Source organism: Pristis pectinata, chromosome 2 (genome assembly GCF_009764475.1).
Source record: "Pristis pectinata isolate sPriPec2 chromosome 2, sPriPec2.1.pri, whole genome shotgun sequence".
NCBI classification, from domain to species: Eukaryota; Metazoa; Chordata; class Chondrichthyes; order Rhinopristiformes; family Pristidae; genus Pristis; species Pristis pectinata.
In genome coordinates, this window is record NC_067406.1 from 67,789,599 (window position 1) to 67,811,429 (window position 21,831).

The 21,831-nt window shown below is 37.6% G+C and overlaps 1 protein-coding gene across 1 annotated transcript in view; it reads left to right on the forward strand.

Moving 5' to 3' along the window:
• Window positions 1-21,831, forward strand: part of LOC127581007 (amyloid beta precursor protein binding family B member 2-like) — a 217,935-nt gene that overhangs the window by 145,744 nt on the left and 50,360 nt on the right. The window contains 3 exon segments of the mRNA XM_052035069.1: window positions 10,120-10,200; window positions 10,203-10,268; window positions 12,311-12,438. Coding sequence (XP_051891029.1) covers window positions 10,120-10,200; window positions 10,203-10,268; window positions 12,311-12,438 — 275 coding nt within the window.

The following is a 21,831-nucleotide window of genomic DNA, read 5'->3' on the forward strand; positions in this document are numbered from 1 at the left end:
CCACTAGTTAGTCATAGCTGGGACAAAGGAAGATGATTGTGTCTAGCCGAGGCAAATCATCTCAACATGGGAACGTCATTGCAAGAGTTTTTCCTCCTCATTATCTAAGCCCCAACCTACTTTAGCTGCTCCATCAGGGATGTGTGTGTGTGTATGTGTGTGTGTGTGTGTGTATATATATATAGATATAGATATATATATCTATATATATATATAGATATAGATAGACACACACACAAAAGGTATGAATGTTTGATTAGATCTCAAGAGGCTACTATTATCGCAACTCAGGGTTCACTTATTGAATATGTAGATGTTGGAATTACAAAATTAAACTGAGATGATTTGAGCTAGGATTTAACACTGAGAGAGAATGAAGCTACTGGACCTAAGTATGGCATAACTGAAGTGTAAAGCTGTAAGAATAGCCACAAATATATAAGGATTGAGGTGAACTTTTTAATGTAAATAAACTGTTGGGAGACATGGATCAGACAGTATTAGTTATTTCTTTTGTTACCCAGAATTATACAGTGACGGGCTGTGAGACTGGAACAAAAGTCGCTGAGTTGTCAAACGTTGTGGATGGGTGTCTGCTCCTGGTCTATTGGGCCAAAGTGCTGCTGTCGAGGGCCACAGTGACTGATTTGAGTTGCTGTTGCAATATTTGGCTGAGTGCCAAACATAACATTAAAATGTATTTGCTGCCTTGGAAAAGGATTACAGTTAAATAATGCAGCACTTATTTATCAATTCAGCTTGAGTGCCTTTTACTTTAAAAGAAAATGTCAGAAGTGATTTTCTTTTTAATGTGCATATGTTGTTAATGTTTTATGTTTTTATATATATACACACACTTACACACACACACATATTTGACTTCTACTAAATTTTCCAAATTAACAGGTACTTTTAATTGTTCCAAATGTTACTCTGCAATAAATGCAGATTAAATGTTAGTTTCTATAAATGTAATCATGGGTTGTGATTTATTGCAAGCCATTGTAGTCACTAGCAGAATTTTACTTGCAAGTAATTCAATTAGTAGGTCAAGTATTCTGTCTTTATTTTTTCCAATTAATTACAGTAGGAACCACATTATTCTTTTCATGTTTATGAAGTTTATCTCCATCAATCCTCTAATATTGCCCTACAAATATAATTTTAAATTATTTTGAAGATATGTAATTGCAATGGTCGCAACAAATTGTTTTGTAATTCGAGAACAAGACTTAAAAGATACTTGGACAGGTATATGGATAGGAAAAGTTTAGAGGGATGTGGGCCAAATGAGGGCAAATGGGACTAGCTTAGATGGGAATGTTGGTCAGCATGGACCAGTTGGGCCAAAGGGCCTGTTTCCATGCTGTTTGACTCTATGGTTCTATAACCAGTGACTGCTGAGCTGCTTCCAGAGTTGACATAAATACATGTACATTTGTACTAAAATTGACAGAGGTTCCAAGGAAAACTTCATCAATTCTGGAATATTACACTGATCACTACAGCACATTCCATCTTCTACTGAAACTTAGTAAATGGATTCAGAATTTGTGGGAAGGTTAAATTCTTACCTTTCCCCACTCCATACTAAAGAAAGCATCCAAGTTAGGGATAAAGGTCAGTGGAAATATGCCCACAAAAACCCAAGTCTTAAATGCCAACTATTTATTAGCCCTAATCATCTACATCTTTTACCCACTCCCAAACACAGGGTGAAGTCGAACTTTCTGCTCCCACTAAATAGTAATCCTGAGACACTTTAAATGCACCAGATTTCCCTGCACCAGCTTGGAGATCTGTCCACTGAGCTTGTGCCAGTTAACCTGCTGTAAGTCCATTTGGCCCATTGAGATCAATAAGAAAAATTAGTTGGGGAGAGAATGGTAAGTAGAAGTTAAATTCCACTTTATTTTAATTTAATTAAATTAAATTAAATTTATATAATTGTTTTCATTTGTGAATGAATACTTTTATATTATAATTCTTTCTAACAAATTTAAATCTTCTATTTTTCTTTAGTGCCTGAGTGCATTTGGATGTTTGCAAATGTCAGGCTTTTAATTTAAATGATGGTTTTGACTGGTGGTAACCCTGGGGGTGAAACCTCGCTGGCTGTTGGGACTATTCTGGGAAGAAGTCTGACACTTTTGGGTGGGTGGTGTGGTTTCCACTGGGGCTTTCCAATCTGCTAGGTGCTGACCTTCCAGTGGGAAACTGCACCCTCAGGTGTATGCCACACTCTTATCTGTAGCATACCCCTGAGGGTGCAGTGTGGTCCATAGGCAGGTGACCAGTGAGTTTGGGCATTTTGCTGATCAAAAACTATGTCAAGCTTTAATATTCTTCCTCATTCTACCATCTGTGCTCCTGTCCATTCTCTCGGCTAGTTATATAAAATAGATGGGAAAAGATTAACTGATGCTTTATTCACGTGTCAGGCTATCTTTCTTACTTCCTCTTCGTAATTTTTCAGGAATTGCTTCTTAATTTAAGACATAAAATCAGTCTTGAAAGCACCATAAGAAACGTTCACTTTTGGTTTTATATTTTATATTTATGCTCTCATTTTTAGCATGTATTTTATGCTGTTGTTATTTTGAAAATTATCACCTGGCCCATCCCAATAATTGACTAGTTCATTCTCAGGTTGATAGAAGACACTCATGAGAAATGTTTTAAATTCAGCCTTGTCTTTGGCTGATAACACCAAATTGGTGCTTAGGAATTGCCCTCCTTCTGTACTCCCTTCCTGCACCAGTTCTGTTAGCCTAATTCATACTTATTATCAGGCAGGGAGTACACAAAAGTGGACAATACTGTGTCACCCATTCTGCAGAAGCAAGCACTGTCAAACCCCAGATCTTTTATGTTCAAAAGAGCTTCACCTGGCTATTTCTTGGGGATCAGAAGGTTGCCCTGTCAAGAAAAGGAAACATTTAGCAAAATGCACCATATAATAATTAAATTTAATATAGAAATTGAAAACAGTGGGCAACATTCAAATTATTTGATTGGGAAGCTACAGATTTCAACAAAGAGAAATAAAGTACTGCAGATGCTGGAATCTAGATGAAAAACACGATGATGCTGGAGGAACTCAGCAGGCCAGGCAGCATCCGTGGAGAAAAGCAGGTGGTCAATGTTTTGGGTCAGGACCCTTCTTCAGGAATCAACTTCAACAAAGTCTGTATTTAAAAGGGGAGGAGGTTAGGGTGCAAAATAGTTGTAAGTAAACAGGTTTAGCAAATGCACATTGGGGAATTTTAATGTAAAATAAATTAATCTAGAATTAATAACAAAATCAGAGTATAGAAAATGTGGATGGAAAGCAAACAAAAGAATGCCTGGGAAAGTATAAAGAAACTGGCGATAATGCAAAGGAAAATTAATAAATACAGATAGTAAAAGAAATTCAACATGGAGCAGAACTAATTGAAGGTGAGAATAAAAATCCTTCAGTGAATGATGAGGGAATTGAGATCCCGAAGGAGAACTTTAGTTTTACAGAATTGTGAAATTGAAATGAAAGAGTACGGAGCTAGACTGTAAAGTGCTTAGATTAAACTGATAAAAATATAAAGTGTCTTGATGAGCAAAGGGAGTTAAGAATTATTAAATTGGTACCTTGAAAACATTCATTCAAAAGCCTTTGCAAAAGAATGAGATGGGGTAGATGATAGGAGATTAATTTCAGCAAAACAGTATGTCAGTACATGCTGTGCCAGAAACGCTTGTGTAAGCAGGGTTTATAGTATATTTATTTGCTTTGATTATTAAAATTTTTGAAAAGGGGAAAATTAAAAAGTTATGGGAAATGGCAGGGATGGGATGAAATATATATTGCTTTCAAAGAAATGATGCAACTGAGGCTCTGAATGGCTTCTTTGTATGCCACAATGTGTGACTTATTGAATTTGGAAATTCTCCCAGTCTCTCGCATAACCCCACATTTTTGTTGAATCTTGGTTACGGGGTAAGTTTATGTTGATCATTATCAAGACTTGATCAAAATTAATTTTCAAGAATAAACCTACAAGTATTCCTTCAGGCACCAGACTAAGGAAATTGCATGGCATGGTTGGTTGGATTTTGGACTGTCACACATGGGAGCTGAATTTAAAAAGTCTTTCTTGAGGGCTTAAATTCTCTTCTCTGTGGCCTAGAGCACAACGTTTAGGTTTAAATTTATTCCTGGTAGGCACAATAAAAAATATTCCCTAATTCTGCACAATAGGCAGTTTTGGTCTGATGTGCCATAAGAATGCTGCTGGGAGAAATGGCATTGCTAAGAACGTAATAGGGTTAAAGGAGCATTAATCTTGTGAAAACAAAATTTATTCTGCATTCATCCACACCTGACTTGAAAATTATCGACACTGACACTCAGTGCCCAAAATTCTGACCACACCAAACAAAAATTGAATGTAAAAAATCTAACCAACCACAGCATACAACTTCCTCAGTCCAGTGTCTAAAGAAATATTTGTAGGGTTACTTTTGAAAATTAATTAGTACCTTAGAAACACAAGAGCTACCCCAATACTTTGGTAATATTCCATTCTAAGTAGCTTTTGAAATCATTTTAGAAGGTAGCACTGTGCATGGGAGAAGAACCTAATGAATACCAATTCTCTGGTAAAATTTGACTTTTAATAAATAATACATTATCTCGCTAAAGTTCTCTCAGTTTAACCATGCTTAAGAAATGCTTTGCAGCAGAAACTAGCACTGCACTGTTTAATTTAAGTAATGGAGTTACAGCATCATGTTTGTTCTAAAAACATGTGCGGTAGATTTATCAAATTATTTAAAGTCACTGGGCATTGTTTATTATCTTTAGTTTTCTCTTCCAGGCATTCCATCTCTGCTTAAGCTGAGACTTTAAAGAAAATAGTCAATTTTTGACTGGCTAACAGGCCCAAAATATTTTTGATAATATTTTGAATTCTTATTCAAGTACCTCATATAAATGAAGAACTGGCTTTGAATTCAGACTGCATTGCTGAACAAGTGAGACTGCTCTTAAAGGCCCAAATAGCCTTAAGTGAAAAGAATTTGAACAGTATTATAACAGCATTAAATTGGGTTCCTAAATTATAATGTTTTTGTAAGAAAATTCTTTCTTAATTGAATCCAAAATTTTAATCGCAAACAGTGAAACCTGAGGCATCCTTCCAACTGTTACCAATTTATTCTGACAGTGAATTTGAATGTGTTCTATTTGGTAACATACTTCAAAACCTGAATAGCTAATCAAATCTAAGCTTTAGATTATAGTATTTCAAGCATGCTACTGAACGTCTGATTTATTCTGAATCAGCTGGGTCCAAACCTGTATTTATCCTGGCAGGTTTTAACAGTGCTCACAGGATCATCGAGAATGTAGCTATTCCTCCAACATTATTACTAGCTCCCCTATTTTGTAGAGGTCAGCAAACTACTGTATAGTTGACCGACTCTGCTGTCTCGGCTTAATGCACTGAGAGAGTTAGGTCAGTGTGGAGATCAAGAGCTTGAGAGTGGCTTTATCTCAAGTAATTCTGCAGTGCCTGGAGAAGAATCTAACTGAATAAGTAGGTTTTAACTGGTGTCATAAGTCAGAGTTTTAAATTATATTGACTTTGAATTCTGAACCTTATACTATTTGCCATAATATTTTATTACTTTTACCTGGGAAACTTACACTAGTGATTAGTAACTTAAAGGATGATAATTCAAATGGTAATCCTGCGTGAAATTGAAAGAGAATGAAAAATGGTGTCAATTGTAGGCAAATTTCAGGCCACAATTAGATCTTAAAATAATGGTGACGTTAATGCTGCCATTGTTTGACTGTAATCAGACCCTGCAACTACTTATAAATGACTTGGCTGATGGGATAGAAAGCAACATACCCAAGTTTGTCAAAAAAAAGCAGCAATTGTAGATGGAAGCATGAAAATTACAAATATAATAAATTTAATAATAAATATAATAATTTGTAAATATAATATGATATTTCTAATTATTATATTACAAACATAATAATTACAAATATAAATACGCAAATATACAACAAGTGTATTTCATAACTTCAATATATATTAATGTATATAATCTTAACTGTATGGAGCTAAGTTGCAGGTTAGACTTGATCTTGTTGAATGGCAGAATAGGTGTAAAGTATACAGGATTGAGACAGATCGGCTGGATGAGTGGTGTCGCAACAACAACCTTGTACTCAACATCTGCAAGACCAAGGAATTGATTGTAGACTTCAGGAAGGGGAAGTCTGGAGAACACACACCAGTCCTTATTGAGGGGTCAGGGGGTGGAAAGGGTGAGCAGCTTCAAGTTCCTGAGTGTTAATATCTAGGAGGACCTATCCTGGACCCAATACATTGATGCAATCATGAAGGTGGCACGCCAGTGGCTCTACTTCATTAGGAGTTTGAGGAGATTTGGTATATCGCTAAAGACTCTTGCAAATTTCTATAGATGTATGGTGGAGAGCATTCTAACCGGTTGCATCACTCCCTGGTTTGGAGGCTCCAATGTGCGGATTGAAAGAGACGGCGCGGGTTGTAGACTCAGCCGGCTCCATCACGGGCACAACCCTCTCCACCACTGAGGACATCTTCAAGAGGCGGTGCCTCAAGAAGGCGGCATCCATCATTAAGGACCCTCGCCACCTCTGGACGTGCACTCTTCGTGTTATTGCCTTTAGGGAGGAGGTACAGGAGCCTGAAGACCCACACTCAACATTTCAGGAACAGTTTCTTCACCTCTGCTATCAGATTTCTGAATAGTCCATGAACTCTACCTTCTTATTCCTCTTTTGCACTATTTTATTTATTTTTTGGTAACATGGTCATTTTTATGTCTTGCGCTGTACTGCTGCCACAAATCAAATTTCACGACATATATCAGTGATGATAAACCTGATTCTGGTTCTGATTCTGATTTACATAACCTACTCCTGTTACTTTTCACAGGAGTGAACAGTACCTGAGGCTAGAGGCAGCTCTGTGGTTAAGTGCCAATATCCAAGTGTTGTTGAGATGCCACTGACATTGTAAAAATGGCAATTCCCTGCCTGCCTCTCATTGACATGCATACAATACTGTGGTTGTCAATTTATATGGTAGATCCAAACTTAAACCCACCACATTCTGTATATCTTGAACTGATAATTAGAGCAAGTAACTCTTCAACGGTATTTTTTTTTAAATTGCTGATCAGCGTCTGGTACTGTGGGGGGAAAAAAATGAAAATATGGTCTCATTCCTTCACAGATTTAAAATTTTTCGGTATTCTCTTCTGTTTTCACTTAATCCAGTCTTTATTCCTTCTTTATTTCTGTTTCTAGTTTGACAATGAAATCACTTTCTTTAGTTCAATCCTTCGGGTGTTTATTTCCCAATCTTGAAATCACTTTAGTTAAGGGCATAACTCTTTATAGTTGGTCTGTTCACGGGATCTCAGCCACTCTGAATCCCTTTCTGAGCTATTATCAGCTTGCACTATGAGCATTTTTGTGGGCAAACCTCTGAAGAGTACCAGAGCAAGTATAACAAAAGGCAGATGTTGTTTGATGTCCTGCTATAGCAAACTCTGGCCATGTGGTGGCAGTATCGTATAATCACAAGATAAGCTTTTTATACTGCTTGTATGATGTAGTTTGGATTTATGCTTGAAGTGACAATAATTGCAGTTCTTTAGTTTTTAAATACTGAAATTAGGATGTATTCACCTTTAGTGTTTTTAGTGGATGTGTAGTCTCTGCTTTAATGTGGCACTAAAACTGGATTGTAAATGTGAAACGGGTGCTCCGGTTTCCTCCCACATTTCAAAGACGTACGGGTTAGGAAGTTGTGGGCATGCTATGTTGGCGCCAGAAGCGTGGCAACACTTGCGGGCTGCTCCCAGAACACTCTAAGCAAAAGGTGCATTTCACTGTGTGTTTTGATGTACATGTGACTAATAAAGATATCTGATCTGATCTGAAATCAGATGGTTGACTTCACCCTTTATGAAGTATGTAGGCTTCTCTGTTGCAACCCTGATCAGCTAAGACTTCTGGGTCCAAAGTGAGAGTATAAGTAATACATGTTTCCCAACTCTTACTTTCTTTCCACGTGATCAATGGATATGGTTGAACTTATGGGATTTGGCCGTATCCTTGCTGTGTAACTGACAGCTTGTGTACCAGAGCTAGACAACGCCTTTGTCAGTCTGCACCAGGACAGCTATGATGTTCTCTATCCAATTAATGTGTAAGATTGTCCATATCCAAAATAAACAGGATCAGCCTAACCATCCCAGTATTCATCTGGCCATTTCCACCCAATGTATTGGAAGGAGTCATTAGTTGTGACATCTGTTCACCAATGCTCAGTTTTGCCTCCACCAGACTGACACATTGAGGATAATTCCTTCATTGTAAGTGAAACGTTTTGGAGCTCTTACAGTAAAGGACTTGTCCTCAAAATGTCAATCTGTCTTTTTCGGATACAGATAAACCAGATGTGTGTTTAGAGAATTTTATGCTGTCAAATTCAATAGCTCTCAAAAATAACTGAGAAAAAAATAAAATTTGTGCCTTTTATTGGAGTAATTTTCCTTGGGTAGGATTTATGAATCATCTATAAAGTATGATAGGACAGCTGGTAATTTTCCATATACAGTAAATGCTGCAACATTTTCACAAAAGTCCTCAACTTGCTGGGTACTCTTTATTGGCAATTTCCTGACAATAGAGGTTGGACTCCTCACAGAGTTTTGCTGTGGAGTGCAAAGTTGTGGCAATTGTCTTGCATTCACACGAGAGAATCTGCTTGCTAAATCCACACCACTTTGGACCTGGTGCAGGAAGAGCAGCTGAGTGGAAATGAGGGACCAGGACCTGAAAAACTTGTTGTTTTTAATATTTAAGGATTGTTAATTGCCTCAGATTTTTCCTAAATGTTTCAGTAAGAGATATATGGAAACATTCAAGTTTGACAGCCAGCTAAGCCAGGTGGCATAACCTAGCCAGCTATGAAAGGTTTTATCAGCTGTTTTCTGGGTGGGGCTTGCTCTGGTTCTGCTGTGTTTCTACAGGTGCCTTGTTGCGAAGTGGGCCTGTTTGTGAATGCAAACTGGCAGTGACAAATTTGCACAATGTAAGAGTGAACTTTTCATGTGGGTCAGGTGCAAGTGTGGACAATTTTCAGCTGGTAAGAAATTCTGGACTGAATTTTTCAATCTGAGTTTGTAGTGGGGAAAAAAAAAGGATTAATACTGTTCTTCACGAATCTTAATTGTACAGGGACAAATGTGCCCATATACTTGCCAAACCTACAACTGCACCCAACCAAGGAAATTATATTGAGCAGAGGATGACTACTAGGCTTCAGAACATTCTGTCCTCATAGATTTTTTTAAAATAGGGATCCATAGATTACATTAAATTCTGTGTTGTGTAATTTTTGTTGTATATATTGGGCTGTACAATTAGTGTATGAACCCCAAGTCAATTAGCGAGAGGTTTTACATGCAGTGCAAAGGAATGTTCTGTTCTCATTGATAGTAATGCCTCCTCGGCCATAAAGTGTTAAAGTTATATTTCTTCTATCTGTCACGGACTACAAATGTACCCCTTATGATATTGCTTTTTCATGGACTGATTCATTTTGTGGGAACTGATCGATTTGGTTTATTTACAGACATCAAATTGCTTTTCCTCCTCTCTTCAGGAGTTCTGTGAGGCCCTATCTGCTGGTGCTCTTCCCCCTACCTCTGATCTTTTTATTCTGGCTTCAGCCCTCTTCCTTTCCAGTCCTGATAAAGCGTTTCGATCCGAAACATTGACTGTTTGTTTCCCTCCATAGATGCTGCCTGACCTGCTGAGTTCCTGCAGCATTTTGCGTGTATTGCCTTTATTAATGGTCAGTTTTCCAGTTTGAATTCAAACCTGAACCAGCTTTGCATCAAAGCTAATAAGGGGAACTGTTTAAACAAAATCTACTTGATTAAAAATATTTTTATTTTATATTTAAAAAAATACAAATGACACTGAGACCAAATGATTTTAATTATGTTACTGGAAGTTTTACAATGTTGTTTTCATTAATTCCCAATTGTTTTAAACTGCAGTGTTTTGCTGTGCGTTCCCTGGGTTGGGTGGAAATGGCAGAGGAAGACCTGGCACCTGGCAAGAGTAGTGGTTGCTGTGAACAAACTGCATCCGTCAGCTCTCCTATTGCAAAAACGACATCAGGGACACAGTTGGGATTTGGGGAGAGGTAAGAGAGAGTTACTAATTACCATTCCTCCTAACCGTAGGTTTAAGCAGTGCACGTTGATTAGGTCATATTTGGAGTACTGTGTGCAGTTTTGGTTTCCACATTACAGAAAGGATATGGAAGACTTTGGAGAGGGTGCAGAAGAGGTTCACCAAGATGTTGCCTGGATTGGAGAGTATTAGCTATAAGGAGAGGTTGAACAAACTTGGATTGTTTTCCCTGGAGTGTCGAAGGCTGAAGGGTGATCTGATAGAAGCATATAAAATTATGAGAGGCATAGATAAGGTAAATAGAATCTTTTTTTCCCCAGGATGGAAATGTCTAATACTGGAGGGCATAGATTTAAGGTGAGAGGAGAAAAGGTTAAAGAGATTAGTGAGGCAAGTTTTTTTTATGCAGAGTGGTAGATGCCTGGAAGACGCTGCCATGGCAGGCGGTGGAAGCAGATACCATAGTAATATTTAAGAAGCATTTAGATAGGCACTTGAACAGATGAGGGATGGAGGGATATAGACCAAATGCAGGCAGATGGGATTGGTTTAAATTGGCATCATGGTCAGCACAGACATTGTGGGCCAAAGGGACTGTTCCTGTGTTGTACTGTTCTATGTACCATGTAAAGAACAAAGACAGTTTACATTTTTAAAACGTGTAGCTTTGAAATCTACAACCTGATAGCTGTCACTGAGCTGTGAGAGGGTGTTAAAATTTTGCTGAGCCAAAAGGAAGTTATTAAGAGAGATGATGCAAATTTGTGGAAATGTAATTTCAGGAGTATCTAAAAGGAAGAGGGAGAATAGGAGGGGTGACTTTGTTTCTGGAGGAAATTAATGAGTGTGGGGGCCCACCTGGCTACTGGTGGTGGTACTGAGGCTAAAGCCAGAGAAAGGAGAGCTCAAGAGAGAGGATGTACTGCAGGCAGACACTGCAGAGACTGCGAAGTGACAAATTTACTTAACAAAGGAAGTGTGAGGTATTTTTTCAACCCCACTCCAACATCCCTTGTGTCACCTTGGACAACATCTTCTAAACCCACAAACTCTATCAGCTAAAAGGACAAGGGTAGCAAAAGCATGGGAACACCATCATCCCTAAGTTCCCCTCCAAGCCACACACCATCCTGACTTGGAAATATATCATTGTCACTTGGTTAAAATCTTGAAACTTCCTCCCTGACAGCTTTGTGGGTATACCCATAACTCAGGGAGTATAGTGGTTCAAGAAGGCAGCTCACTACCTTCTCAAGGGCAAATAGAGATGGGCAATTAAATGCTGGCTAAGCCGGCGAAGCCCAGCTCCCATGAATGAATAACAAAAACGATTAAAACTTCATATGAACAAAATAAATGTGGGTAAAAGGCATAGGCTTCAGAAAATGTACATATGGCATTTGTATACTGTTCATTTCTACTTTTTAAAAATCTTTTTCACATTATTTCTCATTTTTCTTTTTTGCTTCCTTTTTCTATTTCAGGATTTCTTTAAACCATATTTCCCTGACATTTGCACATGTTTCTCTTTCATAACAGAATCAAGACATAGACCCCTTTGGTTTTAGTATAGACTTTTCACTTTGCCAAAGGAGTGCATAGTTACAGTTCAGACAGTCAGTCCCTCCCTTTCTTGCACTCACTGGGAGTAAACAACTGTCAAGACTTATCAGCTCACAGGATACAAATGCTAGATTGCAATCCTAATAAGGGACAGCCCTGGGAGATGAAATTAAAAAAAAAACTGCAGATGCTCAGATGCTGGAAATGGGAAGTAAAAACAAAAAATTCTAGAAGCAGTCAGCAGGTCAGGCAGCATCTGTGGAAAAAGAAATTGGTTGACTTTGGTTGACCTAGTTGACTTTTCAGGTCAAAACTTTGTTTCTCTTTCCACAGGTGCTGCCTGACCTGCTGAGTGCTTCTTGGTTTGGGGGAGTTGGTTGGCTGATTTTTCAATAACTTTAGTTCCAATGAAACAACTGGACTTGATGAAGTTAAAGCACCTCATTATTAAGGGGGATGCTAATGATTCATATTATTGTTGAATTTCAGGGTAAGGATATGTACCTCATCCTGGAAAATAACATGCTGGACCTAATTGACCCCATGGATCGTACTGTTCTCCATTCTCAGCCGATTGTGAGCATTCGGGTGTGGGGTGTTGGTCGTGACAATGGGCGGTGAGTGATTAGTTTTAAAGATATGTGTTGCTGAATTAAATTTTGCTTTCCCATCTTTTGGTGGGGGTGCAGTATTTAGACCACTCAAGAGGAAAAGGATTTAATGGTTTCTGTGTGGTATTCTAGTTTAGAAAGTTGAGTCAAAAGCATTTAAATACTTCAAATGTCAAATATTTTAATTGTGAAAGGATGGTTGTATGAATTTGTTCGGAAAGCTACACCATCAGGAAACAATTTTGTGCATTTTGTAGTTGTGAAATTGACAGTTTACTTAACTGCTTTTTTGCCAGGCTTTGCACATTTCTATGTTGCTCATTTTGTTCATGTTATTAGCATTGAAGAAGCTGAAAATAATACACATTTTGTTGCTATTCCATGAATGTGAATTGTTTATATAATGATATGAATGGGGAGTTAGGAGTAGACCACATGAGCCCTCAAACCTGCTCCACCATTGAATGAGGTCATGACTGATCTGATGTAACTTTAATTCCACATTCCTGTGTACCTATGGTAACCTTTCACCCTCTTGCCTATCAAATAACTGTCTTCCACTGCCATAAAAATATTCAAAGACTTGCTTCCTTAAAGGGTGCTGGAAGCAGAGTTCGAATGACTCACGATTCTCTGAGAGAAAACCATTATTCCTTGTCTCTGTCATAAATGGGCAGCCACTTATTTTTAAGGAGTACCTTCTAGTTCTAGATTCTTCCACCAGAGGAAACATTCTCCCTATATCCACTCTATCAAGATCCCTCAGGATCTTTTATGCTTCAATCAAGTCAACCTCACTCTTCCAAATTCCAGTGGAAATGCACCACCGCCTATTCAACCTTTCTTCATATGATAACCAGCCCATTCCAGGTATTAATATAGTAAACTTTATCTGAACTGCTTCCAATGCATTGTCATCTTTCCTTAAATTAGACCAGTACTGTACATAGTGTTCCAGATGTGTTCCCACCAAAGCCTTACATTAGTGAAGCCCCATCTCGCTAGCAACATATAATGACATCTGTTAGCTTTCATAATTGCTTGCTGTACCTGTATGCTAATCTTTTGCAAATCTTACACGGGGGGCACACATCCCTCTGCATATCTAAACTCTGCAATAATCCACCAATTAGGAAAGAATGCGTCTATGATTTTCCTTGCCAAAATTACTGTTTCACATTTTCCCACATTATCCTTCATTAGCTAGATTTTTGCCACTCATTTAACACCCTGTATCCCTTTGTAGCATCTCCATGTTCTCCTTGCAACCTGTTTGGCTAGCTGTATTAGTGTCATCAGTAAGTTTAATAACCATTGCTTTGGTACCATCATCCAAGTCATTCATATAAATTATAAAATGCTGATGCCCCAATACCAATCTATGGCACACCACTTGTTACATCTTGCCAATCAGAAAGGCATTCAGTTATGCCAACTGTTTCCTGATAACCAACCAATGTTCTATCCACACCAATAATTTGCTTCTCAGAGTATGAGTTTTTTAAAATTTTTCACAATAACTTTTGTTGTGACACCTTATCAAAGGCCTTTTTCAAATCTAAGTATTGTACATCACTGCTTCACCTTTATCCATTGCATCTCCAGTAAATTGGTCAAACATGGTTTCCCTTTCATAAACCTGCATTGACTTTTCCTGACTACCTGAGTGTTCTGCTGTAACATCTTTAATAAGAGCTTCTAACATTTTCCCCACAATAGATGTTATGCTGTTTGGCTTGAATTCTGTCTCCCTTTTGGAAAAAATAAATTATATTTTCAATCTAATGGAACCTTCCCTGAGATCAGGGATTATAAAATATAGTTTTATAATATAGTTTTCATATTTACAGAAACAACTTGAAACTCACTGGTTAACATTCCATAACTGAAACTACCAATTCTATATGTGGTTAGGATATATACATTGGTCTTCTTCTTTTTGATCTCCTTGGAATAGGGGAATGCAGGTTGATTGTCAATTCAGGTTGTACTGCAAAATAGGTGGGGCTGATTTTTTCCTCCTTGAAATACTGTGCTCTTTGTGGGGATGATAAATCGCAAAAGTGTAAGGCAGGGATTTCCAGAATTCTCTGCCAGTAATGGTGAAGTATATGCCAAAGACAGATTGGTATCAGACAGTTTCCTCTCTATGTTGCTTCTTTGATTTTTCTCTTGAAGTAGAGGTCACTGGGGCTATCAAGAGCAGCTTGATGAGTTGTACTATATATTTAGTTAATTATGCATATTATAGCCTCAGTGCGCTGTTGGTAACTATTGAGTCAAGTGGCAGGTCATAGCAGTCAAACTATTTTGCCCAGAATGATGTTGAGCCTTTGAAGTGTTTTCGCAGCTGTATCCATCTAGACAAGTAATTAATATTTCATCTTTGACTTCATTGAGTTGTGTGGTTGGGGGAGAAGTTTGAGGAATCAGATGGTGTGCAAATTGTCACAAATACTTAAGAAGATGCATTACACTGCCACTCAGAGGTTGTATACCAGTTTTGTGACATGTTGAAAGAATGATAATTAGCTTTCAACAATTATACTCTTTTACTTTTACATGGGGTGTATCTCCAGCTACATGTTACATTTTCCTTTTGGCTCTCACCTCCCCCTCCCCCTCCCCCACTCTCAGTCAGCACACTCAGTTTTGAATGATAGCTTAATGTCAAACGCAATTCTTCAATCTTCTCTACACATTCAGATCTAATCTGGATCAAAGGCTGTGTTGAGGTCTGCAGCTAGAAGCAGACAGAGTCTCTAGTGAATTGAACTTGTATGTGCCGTGTATAGTTAATGAAGTTCCCAAGTATGTTATATTGTCTCTGAAGGTCATATTTGCTCACCATGTTCTCCTGACATTCCTCGCAGTCAAAGATTTGAGAATGATAGAGTACAACAGCAGTGATAGCACAGGCTCGAGGAACCATGTGGCCTACACCTACTATTTCTATTATTCTTAAATTATCATGCTGTAAAAACAATCTATTCATGCTAAATCTATTTGTTAACTTTTACTTTGAGTTTAGTTAACTCCCAAAGCATTAACATTAAATTTGGATCAGGGAATAATATATTCTATTAAAACCCTATTTCTAAGAGTTTTGGTGAAGAATAGGACTTCAAAATAAATCAGGAATAATTTTGTCTTGGTAGATCTTTTGAATGCTATGTTGTATATGAATGATGTTTTCTGTTTATTGAGTTTGGATGTTTACTGGAACTAAAAGCAGGAACAAAACCTTGCCGCATAAATGATGATGAAACTAGATCTGGCAATTAGCCATGATTAAAATGTCTTTTGTTTTAGGATGTTTATACATTGATGTCTGTATATTATCTGGGGTCCAAGTGCTTTTTCATGCCTTAATCAGGTATAATTTAACATGTACATAAAACAAAATCCTTAAATCATGTTTGATTTTAATTTCCAGTAAGTCAGTCAAATCCTATGGTAAACTTTCTTTTAACCTTCATTTTCAAACATTGTAAGACAAGGCAGCTTCCATCTATTATAGAAATGTACAAAATGAAAGTGCATTCCTATTATGTTTGATATAAAAAGTACGGAGGAGAAGTGAAGAAGGAAATAAGAATGGCATGATGAAATATGAGAGTTGATTGAGGGCCAATATAGAAATGTTATCCAGAGGCGGTCTATAGGTACACTGCGTTGACAGTAAAAGGTTCTTGGAGGAGGCAGAAGGTGTAGCTGCTGAATACTTTGCATCTGTGTTTACTACAGAAGAGGACTTTACACCATCGTTAATAAGAAAGAGATTGAAACATAGGTTGACATAAAAGTAGATACAGAGGTAGAACTATGTGTTTAGTATTGAAGTAGATAATTCTCCTGGTTGGATGGAATACATTCTAGGTTGCTGAGGGAAGTAGCATTGACATTGAAAAGTATTGCTGACAGTTTTTCAGTTCTTTGCAATTACAGGGGTTGGAGGACTATAAGTATGTGTCCTTGCTTTCAAGTAAAAAGCTTTAGACCTCACTATTGTAAGCAAGTTAATTTGATGTTGGTGGTGGAAAAAAAGTTGACAGCAGCTCTGAAACAAATTTGATGAGAGTCTGTTACTAATTGCTTTGGTATTCCCAGCATTTAGTAGGAGGACATTTCTGTGCAAATAGACTACATTTAATATAAGGAATAAAAAGTTTACTTCTTTCTCTGAAGTTTCCAAAAGACTCATTATCCAATGCATGCTTGCATTCCCAAGAAACACATGCCAATTTAATATGACACATTGAAGTGTGACATACAGAGAGTGCAATGCACTGCGTCTGGCATGTGAATGCATTAAAAAGAACAGCAAAAAGCTTTTATCATTTCTCATCCTGGGGGATAGTCTCAGGATAATGGTTGACCATTTTGGATTTAGATGAAAAATGTTGTTATGCTGTAGATCTGAATCTCTGGAATTCTTTACACAAGGGCTATATTTCTTCAGATAAATACATTTCAGGCTGAGGTGGATAGATTTCTATATGCTGTGGGAATTGTTCAGAGTCGAAAATCAGCCATGAACTTTTATAATATAGGACCAAGCTTGAAGGCTGGTATGACCAACTCTTGCATTTTATATTTTATGTATTCTGATGATATCGAATACTTTCAGAAATGATAAAGGTTACAGTGGATCCAGGCAGGTGACTTATCAAGCTTGCTGATCATTATATCTCACTGATAATCTGTCATTACATATTCAGCTTGCTCTTGGGTTACTGATGCTTAAAAGAATTTGACTCCAGTTTCCCTGATGATCGAAACAGAATAAGTGGATATGTGTGGGTGTTGAGCATTAATTTGGGTTTGACTGAATCTAGGAATATGGAAATTATACAAAATATAAGACTTGTTGTTACTGCTTTGATGTCATATGGTGCCTGCTAATGGCGATAGAGTGAGGAGCATAATAACAGTGAAAAAGCACTTTAATGATACTAAAATTGGTTTTAAACTTGCTTTGAAGTTGGATATGTATTAGTGTCCTAATGTCTAATTATTTTTATTAGATTAAGATCATAATGAATTTATAAGCATTGTAGACCAGCAGTTCATGCCACTGAAGATGGAATGAGTCTCAGGTAAAACAGTTTATGTAATATTGGATTATCTACCTATGTAATCCAGTTTAAAAATATAAGCATGGAAGGAAATTGTCAAAGAGTCTTAAGCAAACGATCATCCCTGGGCTTCAATAATCTATCCAGAAGCAAAGATGAAACCTTGCACATCTTGGCAGTGTGATTGATTAGTCTACATGGACTTCAGTAAGGCTGTTGACAAGATCCCACTAGTCCAAAAGGTTAAGTCCATCAATCCAGGACAAGTTGGCAAATTGGATCCAATGTTTAAGATGTTTAAGAAGGCACATGGGATACAAATTCTATGCATTGGCTAATGAAGGCAAGAGCAGGGAGGTTAAGGTACAACTTTATAAAACATGTGTTAGGCCACACCTGGAGTGTTGGTTGTCACACTAGAGGAAGTGATTGCACTGGAGGGGATGCAGAGGAAATTCAGGAATATGTAGTCCGGGATGGAGCCTTTCAATTATGAGGAGAGACTGGATGGGCCAGATTTATTTTCTTTGGAATGCAGGTGGCTGAAGGGGGATTTGATTGAAGCATACAAAATTATGAGGGACATAAATAGGGTAGATATTAAGAAATGTTTCCCCATATCAGAGGTGTATAAAACCAGAGTGCAAAGGTCTGAGGCATGGGCTGAGACTTTGAGGAGATCTGGGGAAAAAAAACCTTTTATTTTACCCAGAGGTAGTTGGAATCTGGAACACTCTGTCTCAGGAGGTATTGGAGGCAGATAGTCTCACAACATTTGAGAAATATTTGGATGAGTACTTGAATTGTCGTGGCATTGAAGACTATGGATTAGGTGCTGGAAAATGGGATTAGTACACGTGAGTGTTTGGTGACAGGCCCACATGGTGGGCCAAATGCCTGTTTCTGTGTTCCATGATTCAATGACTCAGTGACTATGATAAATAAATGAGATTGGATAAAATCTACTGTAGAATAGCTATGCATGGTCACTTCATAGCTGAATCACCTTCTCTTTTGTTCCATACATTCTTGTGTTATGGCGTTAGTCTGACTGATGACTAACAAAGTTTTTCAATGCTGTGGGTACTTGTGACAAGTGCTTCATTGCTCGTCAAATCCTGTCATGGTGACATTTAGCACAATAACCTGGACCAGTACCAGTCTCAGCAGGTCCCAAACCTTTTGTGTGTTCATAGTGTTGACTGACTTCCAGCTCGTACTCATTCCCAGTACCGTAGCCTTTATCCACTGCCCTGCAGTGTAGCACATTGGAACAATCAATCATGCTTACAGCCAGTTCCCCAATGTAGATGCAAGTGCGTAATCAAAGCAAGTGTGTTAACTGCAAACACTATTTACATGCATAGCAAAAATTTCCTTTTACATAATATACACAGTAATTAATTTTCTATGGCAATGCGCTAGCACCATCAAGACCAAAGGTTGTCTGAAGGTGAAGTGGTTTTAAATAATGAGCATGCAGTTGGACAAAGATAAACAGATGGAGTTCAGTCCTCAATTTCTCTTTTGTATATAAAATATAAATTTGGCAGTTTTTGTAGCAAATTAAAGAACAAGTCCTTTTGAGAAATAAAGTTAATTGGAACAGAGGCTGGCATGTTGAGCAAAGCTGAAGGTTTATTTTAGAACTTCTGATCAGATTATGTAAGAACAGAATGACCAGTTACTATGGCAGTTTTCTTATAAATGTGAGGTCAGAATTTAAAATCAGATAATGTTACAAAATTTAGCAATGAATGATCAAAATTTCATAAAGATTGGGAATAAATTAACAAGAAATATAAAAACAATTGTGAGATCTTCTTACTCTAAGAAAGAAGATGGTGGGAAGAATGAATTGGGGCAAGGTAAAAATGACACAATAAATTATAATGGGGATTGAAGAATTACCTAACACATTGAACAAATATTTTGTACCTGCCTTCACTGCAGTAGACATAATAAATGTAACAGAAACCAAAGGTTTAATGACTGTGTGGAACTTGTCATTGATGTCATTAAATAGAAAGTACTGGAGATATTAAAGGAACTAAGCCCAGACAAATCCCCTGAAAGCCTGCATTCCAGAAATCGAAAGCAGTTTCTGTAGAGAAGGGGTGCATTAGTGATGACTTTCCAACATGCTTTACATTCAGGAACAGTTCTAGCGGATTGGAAGGTAGCAAAGGCAGCACTGTTGTTTAAGAAAGGAGGAAGAAAAGGACTATTAGCTTGACATCTATTGTTGGCAAAACTCTTGAAACCATAATTAAGGACATTGTGATCTTCCACATGCCCTGTACAATCTAATTAGGAAGAATAAACATGACTTTAAGAAAGAAGAAGCCTGTTTTTTGGGAAAGTATTTCAGGATTTTGGATTTTCAAAAGTCACTTGATAAGGTAGCATGCATAAAAAAGAGGCTAGCAACTTAGAAATCTGTTTGAGAGTAAAATTAAAACATGATCAGTGCTTTTTTCCAGAACAAAGCATTGACACAAATATAACAATCTTAAATATGCTGGCACCTGGCTAGCAAATCATGTTGATCTAGATCAATTACTGAGCCAGACCTCATGGCATGGTCCTATCTGACCCAACCACAAACGATTCATAAGAATATACACCTGTCCTGACCACAGCCCAACACATGTAATCAGGTCCTGTCAGGGTTGGCTAACCATGACTTCTGGTAACGTATTAGCATTATTCTCCATCATTTAAGCAGAGACCAAGAATAAAGTGATCATTTTCAAATACAAGTGGGGCTGCTACAGGGGTCAAGCTATTCACAATTTGTATTGACTTTGGTCAAAAGATGTGTTGAAGTTTGCTATTGATATCAAGCTGGGAGTGAAAGTGAGTTGTAGGGAAGATACAAAGCAATTGCAAAGATTAAGTGAGAGATCAAAAGGGTGGCATTTATTGTTAGAAAACATGAGATTATGTTCTTCATTAGGAAGAGCAGAAAACTTGAGCTCTCTAAACATTGAGAAACTAGTGAATTTTGGTGTTCAGAAGTGTGCTGGTTCATGAGATGTAGAAAGCAAATGGGCACATACAGCAAACAATTTAGAAAGCAAATGATATTTTGGCCTTTATTGCATGATGGTTGGAATACAAAGGTAAGAAAGTTTAGTTAAGATTTTACAGGGTTTCAGTGAGACTTCGTTTAGAGTATTGTGTGCATTTTTGGACTTCTTAAAGAAGAATTTACTTAGAATCAGTGCAGTATAGATGCACCCAGTGATTCCTCAGTTGATGGTTTGTCCTATAAGAAAAGATTGTGTAGAGTTGGCCTATACTCTTTGGAGTTTAGAAGAATGCAGAATATCCCAATAACACAATACTGAGAGGGATTGATAGGGTAGATGCTAAAAGATTGTTTCCTCTGCTTGGAGATTCAAAAGTCATAGTTTGCAGTCTCAAGTTAAGTTGTCTGACATTTGGCAGTGAAATGAGGGGACATTTATTTCCAGATGGTTTGAATCTTTGGAAAGTTCTATCTTGGGGCTACGGATGTTCAGCCATCGAGCATATATTTAAGGCTGAGGTTAATAGATTTTGGACACCAAGTGAACTGGAAGATGTGAGGATTAGTCAAGAAATCAAACTTTAAGAACAGGGTCAGCCTTGATCTAATTGAGTAGTGGAGCAGAAATGTGGCCAAACCAAGTGTATATGTCTATGTGCTTAATTGGGACAAAAGCAACAAAGAAGATTTTGTGAACAGAAAATACGTGCAAATAAAAGACAGATATATAAAGTGAATTCCAGACTACTTTTTCATTACCTGTGTGGTGTTGGATTTTTGAGCAAATTATCTTACTTCCCCAATTCTTCACACAATAACTAGTCAGTTGCTCTGCTCATGTGAGTTCATTCAAACTTTCAGCAAAGTGGTTATTGTCAAAATAAATAATTGGGAAAACTTATAGTGGGATGTGGAACTATGCTATAAAGTGCGCGCTGTGCTGTCAAGTTGGCACCTCAATTTATGTACACAGGTGCGGTTCCCAGCAGGTTCTTTTGTTTCATTGAACTAGAGTTGGCCAAAAGCTTCAACATCTTTTAGTTTTATCTTTTTTTTTAATTGCTGGTTCTGCTGGGATCTCTGTCCAGTTCATTATTCAAATCCTTTTGCACTTTTATGTACTAAATTTCCAACTTTGAGTTTCCCCATCTGCAACGGTGTAAACTGCTTAATCTTAAGCATCTTAGTCAGCAGAAAAATGTTTTCTGCTAAGTCATCAGAAAAGATTTCTGCTGCTGATGAGAAGTCGTCATTGTGGCTCTTTGTTCGTGCTCTTTTACTGTGTGC